We start from the raw sequence: 25101 nt of genomic DNA, 5'->3' as shown, positions 1-25101 counted from the left end.
TGAATGACAATTGCGCGGTCATGCTACACTGTACCCAAATGACATTTTTATCATTTGTTTCCCACAAATAGAGCTTTCTTTTGGTGGTATTTGATTACCTCTATGGTTTTTATTTTTTGCTAAACAAATAAAAAAAGACCGAAAATTTTGAAAAACAATATGTTTTTTTGTTTGTTTCAGTTTCAAAACTTTGTAAATAAGTACGTTTTCTCCTTCACTGATGGGGTGGCTCTGATGGGCACTGATGAAGTAGCACCAATGAAGTGGCACTGATGAAGTTGCATTGATGGGCACTGATATGTGGCACTGATAGGTGGCACTGATGGGCGACATGGATGGACACTGATAGGTGGCACAAATTGGCACTATTAGCTGGCACGGATTGGCATGGATAGGCAGCACGAATGGGCATGGATAGGCAGCACAGATGGGCATGGATAGGCGGCACAGATGGGCATGGATAGGCAGCACAGATGGGCATGAATGGGCACTGATAGGCGGCATGGATGGGCACTGATAGTTGGCATGGATGGGCACTGATAGGTGGCACGGATGGGCACTAATAGGAGGCATTGTATTGTATTTTGTACTGATGGATGCCAATCAGTGCCAAACAATACTGCATGCCAATCAGTGATGCCCATTGTGGGCACTGATTGGCATCCACTGTGGGCACTGACTGGCATCCCTGGTGGTCTAGGGTGGCATACCTGGTGCTGGGCATACCTGGTGGTCTGGTGGCATCCCTGGTGGTCCAGTGTGGGCATCCTCGGGGGGCTGCGCTGATAATCGATCAGCACAGACCCCCCCCGTCAGAGGAGCAGGCGATCTGCCCTCCTCTACTCGTGTCTGACAGACGCGAGTGAGGAAAAGCCGATCACCGGCTCTTCCTATTTACACTGTGATCAGCTGTGATTGGACACGGCTGATCACATGGTAAAGAGTCTCCGTCGGAGACTCTTTACCGAGATAGTAGTTGCGGGGTGTCAGACTGACACCCCGCAACAACGATCACCGCGATGCGCGACGCCCAGTCAGGATTTTGAAATCACTTTGCAGCCGTCATTTGCCTATAGGGTGGACGGCAAGTGGTTAAAGGGGTTGTAATCCTTTGTGGTTTTTCACCTCAATGCATTCTATGCATTGAGGTGAAAAACCTCTTGCGGTGCAGCAGCCCCCCAGTGCCTCTGTTTAACTTACCTGAGCCCTGTTTTCTCGCACCGGGGATGAGCACACCAGCTCTAGCTGGTGTCCCGTGTCCTGTTTGGCTAGATTGATAGCAGTGCAGCCATTGACTCTCGCTGCTGTCAATCAAATCCAATGATGTGGTCACCGGGGGCGGGGCCGAGTCATGCATTCAGCCAAATGCTGGACTTGAGAGCACGTCCACAAGGTAACCCCCTCGGGGAAGCGCTGATGCGGGTAGGAGCTGCGAGAGCCACCGGGGAACCCCAGAAGAGCAGGTTCAGGGCCACTCTGTGCAAAATGAGCTGGACATTGGAGGTAAGTATGATATGTTTGTATTTGTAAGGGTTTTTTTTATTTTTATTTAAAATAACAATCACTTTAAGTGCTGAAGGAAGGGTTAAAATATGCTGTTTTGGCAGTACACAGGAAAGTCAGACCACCACTCTTAAGCCCCATACACACTATCAGATTTTCTGCAGATTTTTTCCTTCAGATTTACCAAAACCATATAATATGGAGGTCAAGCCTTAGGAGTTTCAATTTGTATGCAATCAGGCAGGCCCTTGCACTACATGGTTTTGGTAAATCTGAAGACAAAAATCAGCAGAAAATCTGATAGTGTGTATGGGGCTTTACGCACATCACAGTTCCCAGCTCTTCAGAGGTCTGACATGCCCCCTAAACAAAACTCTAATTAACAGCACTCTCCCTCCTTAAGCACCGCTGTTGATTGTAGGAATGTGTAGGCAGGTTCTTACAAACTATAACAAGTACATAAGCCATTTTGTAACTTAAAGCCAATATCTAAAAAAAAAAAAAGGCAAGCAGAGGGTAAAGAACTAGACAAAAATATTTTCTGTGGTCCCCCTACAACTGATCTTTAATTCAATAAGGACTCGTCATGCCTTGTTCTGCACCATGTCACCATGTCATGTGTGGACATTGCTATGGCAGCCATCACAGTGGCAGGGTTTTTTCATCCTCATGTCAGAGCCTCCACCAAGAAGAACACTCTGTGACACCACCAAATCTCACTCCAAATCTGGTGAGACTAGGGTCAGCAGCAGTGCCTTAGATTTCTCACTGATATAGCAATAAACCTGTATGTACACGATTATCTAGGCAGTAGGCACCTTCACATAATGGGAAATGCAGTGCTATTTTTTTAGGCGCAATGCAAGACAAAAAGGAAAAATTCCAGGGTTGAGTTCCAATTGAGTTCCTGGGCATCTCAATGCAATGCACGGGCTGGTGGAGGGTGTGGTAGTATACTATAAATAAAGTAGCTTCCTGAAAACTACCATTGAGCCCTGATTCACATTGATGCTACTTTGAAATTGCGCTACTTCACTTGAAGTAGCGTGATTTCAAAGTAGCAAGGTCAGAGTGATTTTAGCTGCTACTTGATAGACATCTGTGTGGCGTCATGCACAGATGTCTATTGAAGTCGAACCTGAAATCGGCAAAAGTAGTGCAGGAACTACTTTTGCAAATCGGTGCAGCACCGCAAAATCGGTGTCGCACCGATTGGAACAGTGCCATTGCCTCCAATAGGCTGCAACTGAGAGATCAAATCGCATGACAATCGCTCTAATGTGAACCTAGGCTCAAAGAACTGAAATCCAATGAATGAACATCCGCCTGGAAGAAAATCACCTGGCTTTTAGGAAAAAACTCAAGACCTTCCTCTTTTAGCAGATGATCAAAGCTCGCCACAGCGCCTAGAGGCGATTCAGTTCGCATTGTGCGCTATACAAGTATTTCATTCATTCATTCATTCATGAGCCAGGGATAGTTAGGCTAGGAAGGAAAACGCAAAAGGATGCTGGATGTCCTCCTTCCAGGAAATGAGGTGGGTTCTGCCTGACTTGCTGCAACTTTCTAATTCACACTGTGAGAAGTTCACAGTGAGCAGTAAAATTAGATCAGGCGATCTGAGAAGAGGAGCTTGTGCAAGAGGAAAGTTAAGGCTGGAGGTCAGCTTTTTAAGGTAACACGATGAGTCGGTCTACCTGCTATACAGTTGCAATACATCTTGATTTGCATTATTGGCTAAATGGTTTTCACCTGTTACCTATTATTAATACTGACCTTGTCTATTTTCTCTGGATCCCACAAAATGTTTCACACAATGCGGAAGTCCAAAAGCCACGGGGATCAGCTGGTAGATGAGGAACAGTTGTGGAACCAGAATCTGGTATCTGTGAAACGAAAAGTAGACATTACGTGACCACATTGTATAACTGCATAATGATGAGCTTCTCGGTATTGTCTATGTTGTGATTCATCATATAATAGAAATAATTTCTAGCAGTGGCATGGTGAGTGTTAATAGTGGGCAGAAAAAAATGGAAACCCTGAAATTTTCTGTATGTTAATGTTATACAATCATGCTTTTACTACTTTTACTACTTTTTTGTGGTTGGTGTGATAAAGATGATAAATATGATAAAGAAAATATAATTCATGGGTTCTCTAGTCTAAACCAGTGTTTTTCAACCAGAATCTAGAGACACACCAACCACAAAAAAGTAGAAATGTAATGGTTTTTAATTTTATCGGATATCCCCACCCGTTGCTTCTGAAAGCATCCCAGTGGCTCTAGAGCAGTAGTTCTCAACTCCTGTCATCAGAACCCACTAACAGGCCAGGTTTTAAGTATTACCTTGAGGAGATGCAGACTAGAATACTGCAATCACTGAGCAGCAAATGATATCCCCTGTCATGTATTTCAGTTATCTTGCAGACCTGGCCTGTTAGTGGGTCCTGAGGACAGGAGTTGAGAACCACTGGTCTAGAGCCTCTTGGAACACTTTCATGAGAAAGCCAGCAGATGGCTGTAAAAAACAATACTGAGGTTATGGATGATATCTTCAGCCATAACCCCAGTAAACCACTTCAAAGCCACAGCGTAACCTATACGTATTGCGGTCTTGAAGTGGAAAAAAACCCTACATAACACTTTCACATTGATTCGCTGCAGTTTGGCTGCAACGCAGGTGCAGCACAGGATACCCACGGATTTCATGTGCGTTACCTGCAGTTTCTCATAAACTTCTATTATGCCCTACATTTTTGGTGCGTTTTCTGAAAGCATACCAAAAATGAGGGACCTAATAGAAGTCTATGGGAAACCACAGAAAGCACATATGAAAACCACAGGTATACTACGCTACACCTGCGCTGCGGCCAAACTGCAGCAGAGCAATGTGCAAGCGGAATACAAAATAAAAAGAAGAATCCAGAAGAAGTAAAAGAAGTATGGTTATCATTACCAATAATAAAATAATTAAAACCCACATATCTTATGTATATTGCATTAACAAAAAAAGCAATCACCATGGCTGCAATTAGCTTCCCGAGTGCCTGTGGCAGTGCTAAGTGAGATTTAGACAGCGGTCCGGCACCCCTGTAACAAACAGGCTTAACCAAGTGGCCAGTAGTGTTTTATGATCACAGAGCTGCAATAGCTGCCTAAGTCGGGGTCATTTTGCCGAGGTACACCTGGGGACACTTCACGGCACACTGGTTGAGAAACCCTGCTCTAAACAAGCCTCTTCAACTCCCTATACCTTGGAAGAATCCTTGGAAATATATTTCTGGTGTCAGGGAACCCCTGCTAAAAATACATTTTACCTTCAGTTCAATGTACATTAACATGATCACTAAATTGTAGATTAAGAATAATAAGAATACATAATATGGCATAACTAGCATATTGACACCTGGGCAGACCCTGCCCTATCCGCACCATGTGGCTCTGTAAACATTAATCTGAAAATCAAAGTAGTCAGGCGCAAATATTTTGTCTAAACAGGGGTTAGATGATACCATACAGAAATGTAAAATAAAAAAAAATATTTCTAATAATAAAATGTATAAGATACAGGGTTGTGGAATGTACAGCTGATAGTAATGATGTAAGCAACACATTTAGATGTTACCTAATATCATTTACCTGTTACGAAATTTAGGTTGTGGTCATCTGACTAAAGCTTGAACTAAGACATGATTAATACTGTTGTGTAACATCAGTGCCGGATTAAATTCTGTGGAGGCCCCTGGGCAGTCGAAACCTTGGCGCCCTCCTCATAGGTTTCTGGAGATTTTTGGTGCATGTACTTTAGTGGGATAACATTGAGCTAAGTAATGTGCGCATCGACCACTAGATCAAGATGACCACACATACACAGGTTGCACCAAAATTGTGACAGCTGAAAGAAGATGGACGACGTCTGATGTCAGCAGACAGCAGACTTCAGCCAGCTCTCTGCTGAAAACGTATCACAGGAGTTCCAAACGAACTGCACTCCTATGACCCATAGGAGAAGTACAGCCAAACAAGCTTTGGCTGTACTTATCCTTTGAGGGACAAACTGTAATGTGAACATGATGTCTATGGATTGTGTACTTTAACCACTTGCCGACCGCCGCACGACGATGTACGTCGACAGAATGGCATGGGCAGGCATAAGGGCTTACATGTACGTCCTTGCCTGCCCACGGGTCGGGGGCCCGATCGGGCCCCCGCCCGGTGCCTGCGGCGGTCGGTATTCGTTCGGGAGCGATCCCGGACGAGGGGACGGCCATTCATTCATGGCCACCCCCTCGCGATCGCTCCCGACGAATGAAAATGTCCCGTGACATCACTTCCTCTCCTGTAATGTAAACACAGGAGAGGAAGTGATGTATTCTTTCCTCCGTGTCGGTATTTTTCGTTCCGGCACCGAGGAGAGAGCATCGGTGAGTTGCACAAGCACTACACTACACAGTAGAACATGCCAGGCACACTCACACCCCCCCTTTACCCCCCGATCACCCCCCAATTACCCCTGCCCCCCCAGTCACAGTGACACCAATGCATTTTTTTTTTTTTTTTGCATTGGTGTCATTTGTGACTGTAATAACTGTTAGGGCAGTTAGGGTTAGCCCCCTTTAGTTCTAATGTGCCCCCCTAACCCCCCCAATAAAGGTTTAACCCCGTGATCATCCCCCCCTCGCCAGTGTCACTAAGGCTGGGTTCACATTGCAGCCGTTTATGAGAACGGATGTGATTCGCACCGCACTGCAGTGCAAATCACATCCGATCTCTGTGCGATTCGAGTTCAGCCATACAGATAGTATGGCTGAATTCGTGTCGCACCCGCCGCAAACTCGCACGGGACCCTTTTTTTGGTCCGCAGCAGAATCGGATCGCATGGGTGTTCACACCATGCGATCCGAGTTTGCAGATCGCACTGCGATGTGCGAACTGATCTGGGGGTGTCATTAACATTTCACTGACACTCCCAGCAGTTCGCATAGGGCAGTGTGAACTGCCGCCGGGAGGCATGTGATGCGGGAACCCGCCGCGCATTCGTGGCGTTCCCACATCGCTCCAGTGTGAACCCAGCCTAATAAGCGATCGTTTTTCTGATCACTGTATTAGTGTCACAGGTGACGCTAGTTAGGCAGGTAGGTATTTAGGTTCGCCGCAGCTTTTTATAGCGCCAGGGACCCCCATATACTACCGCATAAAGCCCCCTGATTGCCCCCTAGTTAACCCTTTCACCAGTGATCACCATATAACTGTTACAGGTGACGCTGGTTGGTTTGTTATTTTTTTTATAGTTTCAGGGCACCCGCCATTTATTACCTAGTCTCACTAGTGTACCCCTAAATTTAGGGGTGTCTACTTTCCAAAATGGGGTCATTTGGGGGGGGGTTTGTGCCATCTTGGCATTTTATGGCCTTCAAAACTGTAACGCCCTTAGAAAGCCTGAAGGCGGTGCTTGATTTTCGGGGCCCCGTACGCGGCTAGGCTCCCAAAAAGTCCCACATATGTGGTATCCCCGTACTCAGGAGAAGCAGCAGAATTTATTTTGGGGTGTCATTTCACATATGCCCATGGCATGCGTGAGCAATATATCATTTAGTGACAACTTTGTGAAAAAAAAAAAAGTTTGTAATTTTCCCGCAACTTGTGGCAAAATATAAAATATTCCATGGACTCAAAATGCCTCTCAGCAAATAGCTTGGGGTGTCTACTTTCTAAAATGGGGTCATTTGTGGGGGTTTTGTGCCATCTTGGCATTTTATGGCCTTCAAAACTGTAATAGGTAGTGAGAAGTGAAATCAAAAATTTACGCCCTTAGAAAGCCTGAAGGCGGTGCTTGGTTTTCGGGGCCCCGTACGCGGCTAGGCTCCCAAAAAGTCCCACATATGTGGCATCCCCGTACTCAGGAGAAGCAGCAGAATTTATTTTGGGGTGTCATTTCACATATGCCTATAGCATGTGTGAGCAATATATCATTTAGTGACAACTTTGTGTAAAAAAAAAAAAAAATATATTTTTTGTCATTATTCAATCGCTTGAGGCAAAAAAATAAAATATTCAATGGGCTCAACATGCCTCTTATCAATTTCCTTAGGGTGTCTACTTTCCAAAATGGGGTCATTTGGGGGGGTTTTGTACTGCCCTGCCATTTTAGCACCTCAAGAAATGAGATAGGCAGTCGTAAACTAAAAGCTGCGTAAATTCCAGAAAACGTACCTTAGTTTGTAGATGTGACAACTTTTGCGCAAACCAATAAATATACAATTATTGACTTTTTTTTTACCAAAGACATGTGGCTGAATACATTTTGGCCTAAATGTATGACTAAAATTGAGTTTATTGGATTTTTCTAATAACAAAAAGTAGAAAATATCATTTTTTTTCAAAATTTGCGGTCTTTTTACGTTTATATCGCAAAAAATAAAAATCGCAGAGGCAATCAAATACCATCAAAAGAAAGCTCTATTTGTGGGAAGAAAAGGACGCAAATTTTGTTTGGGTACAACATTGCATGACCGCGCAATTACCAGTTAAAGCAGCGCAGTGCGAAATTGTAAAAAGACCTCTGGTCATTTACCAGCAAAATGGTCCGGTCTGAAGGTGGTTAAGGTACTTTGTGTACTTTAAGGTAAGGCCAGTACACAATCCATAGCCATCAGGTTCACATTACAGTTTGTCCCTAAAAGCGGAGTTCCACCCAAATGTGGAACTTCCACTTTAAGGGAAGATGACCCCCTGACATGCCACATTTGGCATGTCATTTTTGGGGGGAGGTAAGGAGGGGTGGCAGAAACCCTCTTTTTAGAGGGTTCCAACTCCAACTTCCTCCCAGGGCACCGCGGCACTAGAAGTAAGTTCACCTCTCCCCGCACCCTCTCAGCAATCATCTGGGACAGGTCACAGGTATCAGATGATTGCCCGGCCAGTCGCAGTGCGGCTCGCGCATGTGCAGTGTGTGCCCGGCTGTGAAGCCACACACCGAGACCTTGTATTGATTATAGGGGTCTCAATCGTTTCACGATCAAGAATGCCTAACTGATTCCGTTGATTACAGAGTTATTTGGCCTCCTCAAGGGAGCAACTGCTTTCATGAAGCGTGATTTGAGAGGGGCATACAATCTTGTGAGGATTAAGGAGAGCGACGAGTGAAAAACTGCGTTTAATACCAGAACTGGCCATTATGAGTACTTCGTAATGCCTTTTGGCCTTTGTAACGCCCCGACAGTTTTCCAGGAATTTATTATTGTCCTCCGAGATTTGTTGCAATTGTGTGTGGTGGTTTATCTTGATGATATCCTCATATTTTCCAAGTCCCTGGAGAGCTACCACACAGATTTCTGTCGTGGGCTTCAGAAACTAAGAGAGAACAATATCTATTGTAAACTGGAGAAGTGCGAGTTCTTTCCTGAACAGGTTAAATTCCTGGGAATTTCCACTGCTGGTTTTTCGATGGACTCAGAGAAACATTCGGCAGTCCTATAGTGGCCCCGACCCATGAGTTTACATCCTCTGCAGCATTTCCTAGGCTTTGCCAGAAGTTTATTCGTAACTTCTTGTCCCCGGTCAAGGCCCTGACTGATGTGACCAGAAAATACGGTAACCCACAGAGTTGGTCTCCGGAAGCCATTAAGGCCTTTGAGAGTCTCAAGGCTGCCTTTGTTTCTGCTCCTGTGTTGGCACATCCTGATCCTACGTTACCTTTTATCCTTGAGGTTGATACTTCTGAGACTGGTGTCAGTGCCCTTCTGTCTCAATGTCCTACCTCAGCGATATGCATCCTTGTGGCTACTTTTCCAAGAAATTGTCACCTGCGAAAGTGCAATTACGAGATTGGTGATAGAGAGCTGTTGGCGATCATTTTAGCCCTGAAAGAGACCGCTGTTTTGTTTCCAGAGAGTCCCCGTACTGCCGTGCTCCAGACTTACCATTCTCCCAAGGCAGCTGGCCACCCTGGGAAGAATCAACTCGTTTGGGCTATTCCCCAACAATTCTGGTGGCCTAGTCTACGTGCTGATGTAACTGCCTTCGTAGCTGCCTGTTCCGTGTGTGCTCAGAGTAAGACTCCGCAACACCTTCCAGTGGGCCTCCTACAACCCATACCCAATGGAGAGAGGCCCTGGACCCACCTGTCTATGGATTTCATTGTGGAGTTACCCAACTCCCAAGGCAACACCGTTATCCTTATGGTGGTTGACCCATTCTCAAAGATGTGTCATTGTTGCCCACTTCTAAGGAACTGGCTTCCATTTTTGCTCGGAAGATCTTTCACTTACATGGGCTACCCAAGGTGATTGTCTCAGACAGGGGTAGTCAGTTTGTGTCCCAGTTCTGGCAAGCCTTTTGTGCACAGTTGGGAATTCAGCTTTCTTTCTCCTCAGCGTATCCCCCGCAGTCTGATGGGGCTGCAGAACGAGCCAAGCAGTCCTTGGAGCAATTCCTACGTTGCTATATTTCTATATTCCATAATAACAACTGGTCAGACCTATTACCGTGGTCAGAGTTTGCTCAAAATATTACCTTGAATTCTGCTTCCTGATTGTCCACGTTTATGTCGAATTATGGTTTCCAACCTTCCATGTTGCCTAACTTTTTCTTTCAGCAGAGTATTCCTGTGTTTGAAGAGCATTTCCGTGGTCTTCCTTCCACTTGGCCACAAGTCCAGGAGGTTTTGCATCATGCTGATAGGTACAAACTCCATGCTGACCGCAGACGCCTACCTGTGCCTTCCTACCAGGTTGGGGGCAGGGTCTGGCTGTCATCTTGCAACCTCTGACTTCGTGTTCCCTCACTGAAGTTCACACCTAGGTTTCTTGGGCCTTTCCGTATTCTTTGCAGGATTAACCCAGTGGCTTATGCATTAGACCTTTCTTCCAATATGCGTATTTCAAATGTACTTCATGTCTCCTTATTAAAACCTTTGGGCTGCAACCGCTTTACCACCTCTGTGCCAAGTCCTCACCCTGTACAGGTTGAGAACCATGAGGAGTATGAAGTACAGTCCATTGTTGACTCCCGTAGGTTCCGTGGTACCTTTTCCAGTACCAGATACATTGGAAAAGGTACGGTCCGGAGGAAAGCTCTTGGGTCTCATCCTCGGATGTACATGCCCCCGTCCTCCTACATGATTTCCATAAATGTTTTCCCCTCAGGCCTGGTGGTCCTCTGAGGGGGAGGGGTCGTTGATGAGGGGGTACTGTCAGGGCTAAGCTCAGCCCTTCCTTCTCTGAGCTGGCCGCTCATCTGTCGGCTAATTTCCAGCTCCCATCTCTCTCCACAGTTACCCAGCTGTTGATGATCCTGCTCGTCAGTCCTGCCTATGTAAGTTGTCCAGTCCAGAGGAGCTCTGACTTCGCCTTGGTCTCATCACAAGAAACTATCTCCTGCGTTCCTGTTTAAAGTCTGGCTTTGCTGACATCCCTTCTGGCTCCAGATCCTGCTTGCTGTTCCATTACCTTGATCCCTGACTTCTGTTTGGCTGATTATCCATTCCGGTTACTGAACTTTAGCTATGTTTTGACTACGTTTGTTCTTTTTACTTTTATTATTAAACAAGTGGGATTTAACTGTACTTCTGTCTCGGTCTGATTTCATGATTTCATGAAAAAATTTAAATGTGCTGTCCCCTCAAAATAACTCAACACACAGCTATTAATGTCTAAACTGCCGGCAACAAAAGTGAGTATATCCCTAAGTGAAAATGTCCAAATTGGCCCCAATTAGCCATTTTCCCTCACCGATGTCATGTGACTCGCTATTGTTACAAGGTCTCAGGTGTGAATGGGGAGCAGGTGTGTTAAATTTGGTGTTAGAGCTCTCACTCTCTCATACTGGTCACTGGAAGTTCAACATGGCCCCTCCATGACAAAGAACTCTCTGATTATCTGAAAAAAAATAAAAAGTTGCTCTACATTTGGGTGGCACAGTGGTGCAGTGGTTAGCGCTCTCACCTAGCAGTAAAAAGGGTCACTGGTTCAAATCTCAACCACGACACTACCTGCCCTGAGTTTGCATGTTCTCCCTGTGCCTGCGTGGGTTTCCTCCGGGTACTCCGGTTTCCTCCCACACTCCAAAGACATGCAGGTAGGTTAATTGGCTTCTGTCTAAAATTGGCCCTAGTATATGAATGGGGATCTTGGGCTGTAGGCTCCTTGAGGGCAGGGAACGATGTGAGTGTGCAATGGATAGGGACAATTGTAGACACTCACTCAGGTTGAACTGGATGGACTGGTGTCTTTGTTCAACCTTACTAACTATGTAACTATGTAACATAAAGATGGCCTAGGCTATAAGAAGATTGCCAAGACCCTGAAACTGAGCTGCAGCACGGTAGCCAAGACCATACAGAGGTTTAACAGGACAGGTTCCACTCAGAACAGGCCTTGCCATGCTCGACCAAAGAAGTTGAGTGCACGTGCTCAGTGTCATATCCAGAGGTTGTCTTTGGGAAATAGACGTATGAGTGCTACCAGCCTTGCAGAGGTTAAAGGGGTGGGGGGGTCAGCCTGTCAGTGCTCAGACCGCACACTGCATCAAATTGGTCTGTGTGGCTGATGATGCACAAGAAAGCCTGCAAACAGTTTGCTGAAGACAAGCAGACTAAGGACATGGATTACTGAAACCATGCCCTGTGCTCTGATGAGACCAAGATAAACTTATTTGGTTCAGATGGTGTCAAATGTATGTTGTGGCAACCAAGTGAGGAGTACAAAGACAAGTGTGTGTTCCCTACAGTCAGTCATGGTGGTGAGAGTGTCATGGTCTGTGGCTGCATGAGCACGGGGAGCTACAGTTCATTGAGGGAACCATGAATGCCAACATGTATTGTGACATACTGAAGCAGAGCATGAACCCCTCCCTTCAGAGACTGGGACAGTATTCCAACATTATAACGACCCCAAACACACCTCCAAGAGGACCACTGCCTTACTAAAAAAGCTGAGGGTAAAGGTGATGGACTGGCCAAGTATGTCTCCAGACTTAAACCCTATTGCTCATCTGTGGGGCATCCTCAAATGGAAAATGGAGGAGTGCAAGGTCTCTAACATCCACCAGCTCAATGATGTCGTCATGGGGGAGTGGTAGAGGACTCCAGTGGCAACCTGTGAAGCTCTGGTGAACTCCAAGAGGCTTAAGGCAGTGCTGGAAAATAATAGTGGCCACCCAAAATATTGACACATTGGGCCCAATTTGGACATTTTCACTTAGGGGTGTACTCGCTTTTATTGCCAGCGGTTTAGACATTAATGGCTATGTGTTGAGTTATTTTGAGGGGACAGCAAATTCACTCTGACACACCGCAACTCCGATCGTGGTGAGGAGCCAATGACGTAGGCTCTTTACCACGTGATCAGCTGTGACCAATCACAACTGATCACAGCGTCTAACCAGGTAGTGCAGATAAACGGCTTTCCTCGGCTTGAGCTGACAAGGAGAGCCAATCGGCGGCTCTCAAGTCAGAAGGGGGGTTCTACGCTGATAATTAGCACATTGATTATCAGTGCAGCCCCCATCAGAGCTGCCCTCCACAGCTGCAAATCAGTGCCCATCGGGTGCCAGTCAGTGCCCACCAAAGTGACAATCAGTAATGCCTGTCAGTGCCCTAAACAGATGCAGTAATGACTGTCAGTACCTCTTCATCAGTGCTGCTTATCAGTGCCATCTATTAGTGCCCATCAGTGCCATCTGTCAGTGCCAATCGGTGCCTATCAGAGCCGTCTGTCAGTGCCACCTATCATTACCACCTATCAGTGCCCATCAGTGCCATCTATGCGTGCCCATCAGTGTTGCCTATCAGTGCCCATCAGTGCTGCATATCAGTGCCACCTATCAGTGCCCATCAATTCTACATATTCGTGCCTCATCATCAGCGCCACCTTGTCAGTGCTAACACATCAGTGCCCATTAGTGCCGCCTCATCAGTGCCCATCAGTAAAGGAAGAAACTACATTTTATAATGGAAATGTTTGTTTAGCAAAAAATAAAAACCCCAGTGGTGATTAAATACCACCAAAAGAAAGCTCTATTTGTGGGAAGAAAATTATAAAAATGTAGTTTGGGTACAGTGTTGCATGACCGCACAATTGTCACTGAAAATGTGACAGCTCTGAAAGCTGAAAATTGTCCTGGGCAGGAAGGGGGGAAGTGCCTGGTATTGAAGTGGTTAAGCAAGCGATAAGTGACATCATGAGATGAGTGACTCAGTTTTTTCACTATTCCCATGTTCTCTTACATGTGCACACGGCTCTGCAGTCATGTCCCGTCTGAACCCAGGTGACTATGTAACATCATCCATCATTCATTAATGAGATGCTCATACACACCTTGGAGCTAGGCATTGTGGGTAGGAGTAGAAAAATAGAAGCAAATTGCTCAACTGCTGGAGTGAAACCAGGAAAACTCCCACACCCCTTTCCATTCCTAATAAAGCCTATACTTGTCATTGGCTGATGATGGCAGGTTGTACTAAGAATTACAATGTAATAAAGACATAGCAAGCTTAGAGGACCACTATTATAAAACATATTGCAATACGATAACTGTGTAAGACTAGTACATGTAATGGTTGCATTCATTATATCAAAGTAGATCTAAGCCATAACAGTGTGACAGTATATCATAAACAGGTATGTTTTTTTCTTTTATAAAATACTGTTTTTGCATGTCATTGCTGCTGATCTCCTCCAGTCTTTTTCAGGAACTTCCTGTCCACATGCATTGGCTGCACATCATTGCTTATCCCCTTCCAGCAGTCACCTATTGGCCCTTTAAGAGGTTCTAAATGTCAGGAGGCGGAGGCGAGCATTTCGATCATGTGACTGCTGTCATTGGCTGTCACATGATTGGTAAGCTCCCGATCACAAGTAGGCATCAGGAGCTTTCCAGTACCCACCAATAACTGCACCAGGAGTGCTTTCAGCATAGAAATATGTTTACATTTATGCAGCCCCTTGGCATTAAAACCATTCGACAAGAGGCGTCATATATGCTAGTGTTGCCACCTGTCTGGGACTCCCCTGGACAGTCCGGGTTTTGAATTGTGTCTGGGTTTCAGGCAGACTGAAACCCAGACACATTATTCAGACCAGGCTGTGTCTTCCCAAGTAACCAGAAGGAGGGCTGATGAATGAAAGGTTCCCTTTCACCATTCATAGACCGCATTCAATGTGGCAACCAACAGTACAGCATCTATGAATGGAAGGGGGGGGGGGGCAGAGAGGGTGGGCATACTTGAAACTTTTGATGAGTGCCTGCAGTGGCTCATATTAACCCCCTTAGCATCAGAAGATCATAGCTGTGGGGGTATCGGGTGGAGGCAAAGAACTGAAGATTTCAATGAATCAAACAGCACAAATGACACTTTCATTCAAGGTAAGTACTGTCCCTTGTGCTGATTTGAAAGAAACAACAACTCATTTAAAGTGTTAGTTCACCTTTTCAGGAAAAAGTAAAACTAACACAGTGCACCTTCCCCATCCTTCTGGTCCCTACTGTATTTACCTCCATGAATGCTAAGGAACAGAGTGATGCTCTGTCATGCCACTGACCAATCAGAATCACTCTGTTCCACCCTGGAAGCTCTGCACAGAGAAGAGGAAGAAGCAGGGATTTAAAACCTCTGGACTGCTGCACCGTCTGTATGGGCACAGCTCATCACCCACAGAGGTAAGTACAGCGGTACCGGGGTAGGGTGACAAGGATGTACGGTATTAGTTCACAATAAAAATAAAAAATCAGAAAAGATGAAATAACACTTAAGAGCCGGTTCACACAGCGGGCGATGCGAGGCGACACGACTCGCCTCGCCTCGCTCTCGCAAGTCGCCCCCGTTCTGTACAATGGAACCGTTCTGAGAGGAGCGACTCGAGTCGCTCCGACTCAGAAAAAAGGTTCCTGTACTACTTTTGGGCGACCTCGGGGCGACTTGCATTGACTTCTATACAGAAGTCATCTGCAAGTTGCCGCTGAGGTCGCGGCAGGTCGCGGCGAGGCAAGTCGGAGTCGCCTCGCCTCGCCTGCAGTGTGAACCGGCCCTTAGGATTCAACTTTTTGTTACTGGCGTAATACACATATTTATCAGCACAGTGCATGGGCCCTAATGCTAGCTGATGCGGCATACAGAGACGGGTACTGGTCCAGGCATATGGGCAGATCCCGACCATATGATTGCAATCTTTTTCGAGCTTGGACTGGCTCCATGACATTAGTATGCTGTCGGCTGAAAATGGGTCACAGGAGTGCAGAACGAACTTCAGTCCTGTGATCCACAGGTGAAGTAAAGCCAAATGAGCTTTGGCTATACTTCTCCTTTAATGAATAGGGACAGGCTAGCTGCAGCAATACATGGACATAGGGAAAATGATCAGCCAAGACACTACAATATGCAGCCACAACATGTGAGCCCATCATTACAAGGTAAGGTAAAAAAAACAACAAAAGCATTTGAAAGGATAGCATGCTCCAATTCACAGCAGGAGTCCGATGCATCTCCATTCAAAGTTTCAGGTCCGGTTTCAGCCTGAATTTTGGGCTGAATTCGGACCTGAAATGGACCAAAAGACGCACAGGACTCCTGTGCAATTCGCACCGGAGCCGCTGCGGTGATGTGTGAATAGGCTCCATAGAGAGCCGGTCACAATCTCTTGCTATGCAAATTGGATGTGGGGGGAAAGCTGCATCCGATTCGCAATAGTGTGATCCTAGCCTTAAAGAAATTTTGGATTCTATTGCTGCGTGGGCTGCTGAAAGCTCAACAACAGGTAAGAAATGATTAATGAATGGGCAGAAAATGCTGCTTCATTCTGTACACAATGTAATCTAAGCACACATCTGGTAAATGAAGGGGAAGAGCAGATTGGTTTAGTCTAAGGAACTGCGTTCCCTTTTGCAAACCTGCCACTTATACTTTTGGCCCAAATCAATCGGTCATGGAGAAGACCAACCTTACTCTGACCAGCCCTGTTGATACTTTCAAATCTGCACCTATTATGCAGAAATCTAAAGCTTTTTTAGTTGCAGATGCTAGGTTGAATTTTCTATGAGCAAATGAGAGCGGATATGTAAAGAACATATTAGCTGGTCTCATATTGCTCATAAAGAATATCAAAATTTACTGGATATATTTAGGGATTCAGCATTTTAAAGTACACCTATCATAAAAAAGAGAGTAAAGTGAAGTCTATAATTGCTTTAACTGCTGCCTAATAGCAGTTTTATACCCAAATGCACTACTAAATTGTACTACCAAAACGCATGTGACATTATGTATCATATGCATAACACACATAGCCTGTGATATTATATACAGTATGTTAAAGGATAGGCTCACCTTTTTAACAAGTTGCATGTAATTTAGGGCGTAACATGTTCAAGCAGATTCACTTGGCCCCACTTCCCTGTGACAGCGTGGTTGTTTCCCACCCCGCAGCCACTGTCACATTTCAAATCGGTGCAGCTGTGTGGGTGGAGCCTGCACAACCACATTATTCATTTACAGTGATCAGTGAATGAATAAACTACAAATCCCATATGCCACAGACTTGAATTTTCAATGGACTGCAAGTGAGCTGATCAGCGTGCTCATAGTCCATTCACAATTGCTCTGAAACTTATAGACCATACAGAGGTACAGGTAGAGCGCTGTAGGAAGAATCTGCAGGGGCCTGACATTTCACCCATGATCCACTGATCGCAGGTGCAATTCTCTGCAGGAGTCTATGAAAAAAATATTAAATGCATGTTTTTTGTTTTTTTTTTCCTGCAAAAATTTGCATTTATTTTTATTTTTTTCAGAAAAGTGTTTTCAAATTTTAATAATGTATCAAAGTTAACAACATAAAACAATTCATATATATATATATTATAAAACAATAATACATTTATATATGTTTATGATAAAACAATGATATAAAATAACCACCATTTTCTTGTTTGGCCTATAGGAAAACTCCAGACTATTTGTTTCGATGGAGTGGGTAAGAGTCACAATTTGTATTAACTTATTATTTTTTTGTTATTTTGTTTATTTTTGTTTGTGACTCCATTGAGAACATTTTCCCTCATTTTCTGTCCCTGTAATGTCTGTAAAAGAAATGGGGAGTACACAGGCATCATTGGGACAGGAAGACACCGACAGCAATGAAAAAAATTGTCAGAAATTCAAACCCTACACAACTATACTAAAAATGTGACCCCTTTGAAGAGATTTACCATCACTTCCTGTCCAGACAGGACACAACAAGAGTAAAAATCTAGCAGAGGTGCTAACCCATAGAACAATATTATTTGGCTGGAGATGGGCTTAAATGTCTTCTCTTAATCAGTAACTTGGTATATAATGTTAGGTAAAGCTCAATCAAACAATTTCATTCCCTACCTTCCCTTTCCTTTCCTTCCCCCTTTTAACCCCCCCCCCCCCTTTTTCCTCCTTGTTCCCCTTTCTCCCCACGTTCCCTCCCTTTTCTTACTGCCTTTCCCCCCTCTCTACTCTCCTTTTCTCTTATTTTTCCCCATCTTTTTGCCCTTTTTTCCTCCTCTCCCTCTTTTTCCTTTCTTCTTTTTTTGGGTTCTTTATTCTCCTAGCAACATATCTATTTACTTTTCATATACATATTTAATTTAGTTGTTGCCGAATATTTATCATCAACCTGTATACTTCCCCCATATCCGCCGTAGGGGAACCCTGAGGCGTTCTGGCTGTGTTTCCACGTTTTGGACTCTCGGGTAAGCAGCTGTGCACTCATTCTTTTTGCTTTTCCCCCCTATGTTATTAAAAACACTGTATACACAATAAGTATATGCGTGTGGTCCCACTACACCTATGTACAACTTCTTTCTTTGTAATTATGCCTGTGTTATATAATTTGTTACTTCTATTGTAGATTTATACTCCTGATGAAGTGGTCATAGACCACGAAACATGTAGAGGACCACATGTCCCGTGAGGACCTTCCATTTTTTTGACTCCAATATTGGAGCACATTAAGTATTTACATAACTGTATCAACACTTCTTGATTTTATATTGTTTCACATTGATTATTGGAAATCATGTATTGTCTTTTTATATGTAAAATAAAATAAAACTTTTATCTCTAATGTGTATTGTCTTATCGGTACCGAGATTTCCACAGTGGAGACTAGTTTGGGGAACTGTCTCTACCCCCCAGTTTGCAGGAAGTGAGGTTAGAATGGGGCAGAGGCTCAGTTTTGTAGACCCTCATTGGAACACCCTTTAATTGGGATGGAGCTACAGCCAACGCAAACATAGAAAATTTGGTATTTTTAATGCAAAATGCATTCATTTATCAGAATGGAACCAAGTGCTACATCCCAGACAGCGAGCAATTGTGCTGAAAGCTTGAAAATGACTTGCTAAGCTATTGCTAGACTTGCCAGGCTTCACAAGTTTGTTTCACAATTGCAGCAAGTCCGCATTGCATGACTCCAGATCAACTTTCTTTGCAAACATTCTGCAAGTCTGCTGCAAGTTCTGGTTCAGTTATGTTGTGCAATAATCATCCCACCACATTTTCATGCTGTAGAGTTGCAGAGCTCTTGCTGTAGACTCGCCACTGCAACTTTGCTCTTGCTAGAGACTTGCTATGCAAATTTGCTACAAATTGGAAAATTGTCAACTAGAACTTGTGCTTCAAGTGTTTTGCAAGTGTACAACTTGCCACTGAAAATATGCAGCAAGTTAACAGACTTACGATTCAAGTTATCCTTGCTATCTGGGATACACTTGGTTGGGGGACTAAAGTTGACCTTCACTTAAAAGTAAAAGTACCATTCATCTGCCTCAAACCCCCCCCCCCCCCCCCCCCATCCCCACCTGTAACATTTTTTTTTTTATGTTTTTATGGGAGCGGGTACCTTTTTCTGACTTGCCTAGGCAAGCATTACATCAGTTCGACCTGCCTGCAAACTCCTTGGACATGTCACACATCCCAGGAAGCTGTGGAACCAGTCTAACAGTGGCACGTGGATGTGCAATGGGAAGCTGTCTGTAAAACAGCGGGAAGTCACGGCCAGCTCCCATATCAAAGATGGCAGTGCAGGGAGTCCAAAGAATTGACTCCAGTGAGGACAGCACTGGACTCCAATGCCTGGTAAGTGTCTGTTTCTTAAAAGTCAGTATCTACATTATTTGTAGCTGCTGACTTAAAAAATTTTTTTAATCAACTAAAGTTCCTCTTAAAATAGTTTTCTGTAAAAGTTCTTCTTTAACCCCTTGATGACCAGCGCATGATGATATACGTGAGCACAATGGCACAACTGGGCAAATGGGCGTAGAGGTATGTCCCCTTTAAGATGCGGCATTGTGGGCACGCGCACCCGCCGCGTGCTTCATGACCATGGGTCCCGCAGACTCGATGTCTGTCGGGTGCCTGCGATCATGTCACGAGCGGCAGAACAAGGCATTTCCCCATTCTGCCTAATGACACAACAGAGATCACTGCTCCCTGTTATCGGGAGCAGTGATCGCTGTCATGTGAGTAGTAGCCCACCCCCCTCACAGTTAGAATCACTCTCTAGGAAACACTTAACCCCTTGATCGCCCCCTAGTGTTTAAGCCCTTCCCTGCCAGTGTCATTTACACAGTAATCAGTGCATTTTTATAGCACTGATTGCTGTATAAATAACAATGGTCCCAAAATAGTGTCAAACGTGTCCGATGTGTCCTCCATAATGTCGCAGTCACGATAAAAATCGCAGATCGACGCCATTGCTAATAAAAAAATGAATAATAAAAATGCCATAAAACTATCCCCTATTTTGTAGACGCTATAACGTTTGTGTAAACCAATCAATATACGCTTATTGTGATTTTTTTTTTTTTTTACCAAAAATATGTAGAAGAATACATATCGGCCTAAACTGAGGAAAAAAAATGTTTTTATATATATTTTTGGGGGATATTTATTATAGAAAAAAGTAAAAAATATTGCTTTTTTGTTTATAGCGCAAACAATAAAAACTGCAGAGGTGATCAAATACCACCAAAAGAAATCTCTATGTGTGGGAAAAAAAAGACATTTATTTTGTTTGGATGCAACTTTGCGCTACCGCGCAATTGTCAGTTAAAGCGAAGCAGTGCTGAATCGCAAAAAGTGCTCTGGTCAGGAAGGGGTAAATCCTTCCGGGGCTGAAGTGGTTAATATTCAGAAACAGCAACAATGGGATAGTTTATTGCACTAGTTTATTGTTGGACTTTGTACAAATTATACATTAAAAATTTAATTAAAAAAAAACAATCTCACCTGGATAGCCAAACCTGCTCCGTATCTGTTCTAGAAATATCACCATAATAATTCTATGATCATCGTTTAAAACTACACATTGCGCAATCAGGCGCCATATAGTCAGTCCATGTGCACAACCCTGCTAGTGGCAAAAAACCGAAGGCTGTAAAGTGTGATTCTGTCTCCTGTAATGGATCACCCTGTTCTTTAACCACTTATCTACTGGGAAAATATTTTACTTTCACATATGTTAAATTCTGTATTTTGTGCTAGAAATTACTTTAAACCCTCCAAAAAATGATATTTTCAGAAAGCAAAGACCCTGGAGAATAAAACAACATCACTTGCATTTTTTTTTTTTGCACCATATTTGCTCAGCTATTTCGCAAACATATTACACATATTTTTTTTTGTTAAAATTAAAGATTGGGCTACATCGAATAAATAGATATGAAACTTGTAAAGCCTTAAAATCACGTGAGCCCATGAAATTGATAAAAACTGGTGTCCAAAATTGTCCATAGGCGATGCTTTAAAAACTTTTACAGGTTATTACTTAAGAGTTAAATTAGTTCTAAAGGCAGAAGGTTTTTCACCTTTATATTCTATGCATTAAGATGAAAAACCTTCTGTGTGAAGCTTCCCTCCCAGTCTTTCCTTATACTTACCTAAGCCCCATCTCAATCCAGTGATGTGAGCAGCAGCTCTCCCAGGTCTCTCTCTCCTCATTGGCTCACACACCAGTGGGAGTCATTGGCTCCTGCTGCTGTCAATCTCAACCGGTGGGCCAATGAGGAGAAACCAGGGGCAGGGCCAAGCCCACACTCTGTGTGTAAATAGACAATGTCTGTTCACAATAGGTGGGAGCGAGCCTGCTTGAGTGCCCCCATAGCAAGAGGGTTGCTATTGGGAGCAAGGCGGCAAGGGGGAGGAGCCAGGACCGCCCCCCCAAAAAAAAGAAAAAAGAGGTCGAGGCTGCTCTGTGCAAAACCAGTGCACAAAGGAGGTAAGTATAATGTTTTTTTAAATATTACAACCTTTAGAATCAATTTAACCAACTATGGCCCTAGAATTATTGCTACTGGTGTTGGGGTGCCCATCCCATAAATAGATACCAAACATGAAAGTGCCCATAAAGAGCCCATGAAATTGCAAAAAAAAGCTATGGCAGCTAAAATTCTACATAGGTGATGCTTTAAAAACCTACAAGTTATTACGTTAGAGTTAATCATGAATGGTGGCCCTAGAATTATCGCTGCTGCCAGTGGTGGGGTGTACACCTCCATAGCCCTGTTAGGCTTCATGCACTGTGGATGTTTTGCTAACTCTCAGACTCCTTTCCTCCTGGCAGCAGCATTTTGGCAGAACAAACGCAGGACACTTGCAAACACGTGTAACGCGTTTGCATTGATTAATTTAATTGCCCAGAATAATCATTGAAGCTGGGTTCACACTATTGCGAATTGGATGTGGGTTTCCCTTTATATTGACTTTTAAAATCTACAAATGCAACAATTTAGAATTTGGATGAAAGATTTAGCACTGGGAAACACTTTTTGAAAGATAAAAAGTGCATTTTATATACAACTATATAGATCAGACCAAAATTAGGGAAAAATGAGGAGGAATGAGGGACAGAGGGACATTGCTTCCATCCATTACAAGGGACAGTCCCTCGAAATTAGGGACAGTTGGGAGCTATGGTTTAAAAAATAAATGCCAGACGCCCCTAGGAGCAGCAGAAAAAATGTTCATGAGGGCTAAAAGCGATCAGTGGCTTTACAGCCACCTGTTCACTTTTACCTTAAAGCTGTCCAGTGGCTCTAAAAATCAGTGCACCTTGCTTTAACCCATGGAATACCAGGACATTTGAGAATGTACCTTGTTAGACAAGGAGTTAAACAGTTTGTAAGTTGGACAGTAACACAAAACTTACATAAAATATCTCTTTATTCTAGCAAGTCTAAGCAACTAACAAAATAATATGGTTCTAGGAGGGTTGTTGAGTGGAGGCCATATTGGCTATTACAATGCAAATTCACAAATGCTGAACTCTTACCTTAACGTGAGAGCCAGGTAAACATTGTTGAGTAGACTCATCAGTACCTGGAACACTGAGATCTAATAAGGCGTGTACTCAGTTCCCTTGTTATTCCCGTAGAAGAACAGGTTCCGATCAGTAGAGAAAAGCAAAGTCCATGTAGTAGTATTCTAAGTTCTGCGCATATTGCTTCCTATGAAAGGCAGAGATTCCAAGAAACGGTCAATCTGTCTCCTGGGATTCTCTAATAATGTCTCTTCTGTTCCTCTGGACGCCGACTCCCATCCATACCAGGAAGTCAGCAGCCAGGTGATACATCCAGGTGACTCCTCCTGCCAGAGGTGGAGTGACATAAGATAAATCTACCTGTCTTGTCTTGATCTGCAATACATCTGTGTCACTGAACAGGAATCTACAGAATGAGATTAAGTCCTGCTGTACAGGTTTTGATAATATAATAATTGCCATTGATGAATGTATTTAGAATAACAGTTTAATAATGCAGCAATGAAAAAATAAATATTGTACAGACAAATGAATAGAGATGATTATATATACATGCCAATGTGTACATTTCCCCTGGTGATGAATATGGATTACTTCCTGTCCTACCACATTGCAGTGGGTAGAAGTGGGTCAATTCTGCATCTATGTAGAGAGACAGAAATGAGTTATGCTGCGTACACACGACCAGACTTTTTGACAGCAAAGGTCCGATGCAACAAGTCCGTTGGACAATTCGATCGTGTGTGGGCTCCATCGGACCTTTGCTTGCCAAAAATCAGGCGGAATTTAGAAATAGAATATGTTTTAAATTTTCCCGCCGGAACTCCGCCGGGCCGAGAGATCCGTTCGTGTGTATGCTAATCCAACGGACAAAAACCGACGCTAGGGCAGCTATTGGATACTGGCTATGAACTTCCTTATTCTAGTCCGGTCGTACGTCATCACGTTCGAATCCGTCGGACTTTGGTGTGATTGTGAGTGTCCAAGTCCGTTCATTCAAAAAGTCCACAGGAACTCCACTGAAAGTCGGGAAGACTGTTGGACCTAGTCCGTCGAAAAGTATGGTCGTGTGTAAGCAGCATTAGACCCCTTTCCCACTGATGGGGGTGTGCTTTTGTCCCACTGGAAAGGTGCGTTACAGAGCAGCAATAGTGCATCAAAATTATTTCCCTTTAGGGATTTTTCACATCGCTGGGCTGCGTTTGTGCTGTGATTTGAAAAGTCCTGCATGCTGTATCTTTGGTGCGCTTTTAAAAGCTCACCAAAGATGCACCTTCCATTGAAGTCAATGGGAGACACCCCAAAAATGCACCAAAAATGCACCCAGGGTCTGTCTTTAGGTGCGTTTTTGGGGCCATGTGGCAAAAATATGCTGGTTGTTAAAGAGCGGGCACCCGCCAGCATCCTTAACAATCAGTGAATAGCTGATTGGAAGCCAGCATGTTCCAGCTCCTTACCAATCAGCAGGGATGTAAACAATGCCCCCAGCACAGCCTTCTGCCATCTTGGTGGTCACAAGTAGCAGCAGTCTTCCATATCCAGCCTTCCCCTGCCTCCTCCCCTCAGATTCCCACCCCCTATCTCTCCACATCCCCCCCCCCCCCCATGGTGGTAGCATCGCTCCTACACAAGAGGAGCTGGAGCATGTGGCCCACTGAAGGGGGGCATTATCATTGGTTTTTAAAGCAAAGCTCTACCTAAAAGTGGAAACTCTGCTTGTCTACCTCCAACCCCCTTCTGCTGCCCCATTTGGCACCTATTTGGTGGGGGGGATCAGGTATCTGTTTTCCAAGGAAGTTCACCCCCCTCCCCTTCCCTAGCAGCTGGGCCATTCACAAAGCTCAGCGAGATTCACGCAGTAGGAAACCGGCTGTGAAGGAGCAAGGCTTCACTACGAATTACCCTTAGCCAAGATGGTGGCACCAGCACCAAGAATCGGCTCGGGTGAGAACACCGCTGGATGGGACAGGTAAGTTCCTTAGTAGTAAAAGTAGTAAATGTCAGCAGTTGACTTTTAATGGAGCCCGAAACTCCTTTTTAAAGACCCCGACGGGTTCCGACTACTTAACATTCACCTGCCAGTGTCCTTAACAACCAATGAAAAGCCGTTTGTCAAGGATCTGGAACCTGACGGTAACCTTAACAACCAGCTATTCACAAATATGCGCTGTAATGCATCACATTTAAAACCCACTGTGCAATTTTTAAAAACCCAGTGTGCGTTTTAGAAGCGCTGCAGTATGAAAGAAGCCCCTCTGCTGTGTAAAAGCAGCCTAAAGGTACATTCAAACTAGATGCGGTAGGACTGCA

At 44.3% G+C, this 25101-nt stretch overlaps 1 protein-coding gene across 1 annotated transcript in view; it reads right to left on the bottom strand.

Moving 5' to 3' along the window:
• PRRG4 (proline rich and Gla domain 4) overlaps window positions 1-23095 on the bottom strand; it is a 51739-nt gene extending 28644 nt beyond the window's left edge. Inside the window, exons 1-2 of the mRNA XM_077460899.1 lie at window positions 22804-23095; window positions 3280-3389 (exon numbers count right to left, since the gene is read on the bottom strand). Of these exons, the coding sequence (XP_077317025.1) occupies window positions 3280-3389; window positions 22804-22844 (151 nt within the window). The 5' untranslated portion in view covers window positions 22845-23095. The remainder of the gene's footprint in view (window positions 1-3279; window positions 3390-22803) is intronic.
• Window positions 23096-25101: the final 2006 nt, after the last annotated feature.

Source organism: Lithobates pipiens, unplaced genomic scaffold, assembly GCF_037356315.1.
Source record: "Lithobates pipiens isolate NorthernLeopardFrog02 unplaced genomic scaffold, aLitPip1_a1.2 Scaffold_10, whole genome shotgun sequence".
Classification (NCBI taxonomy): Eukaryota; Metazoa; Chordata; class Amphibia; order Anura; family Ranidae; genus Lithobates; species Lithobates pipiens.
Note: the sequence above shows the minus strand (reverse complement) of the source record. Positions and strands in the feature narration are given on the sequence as shown.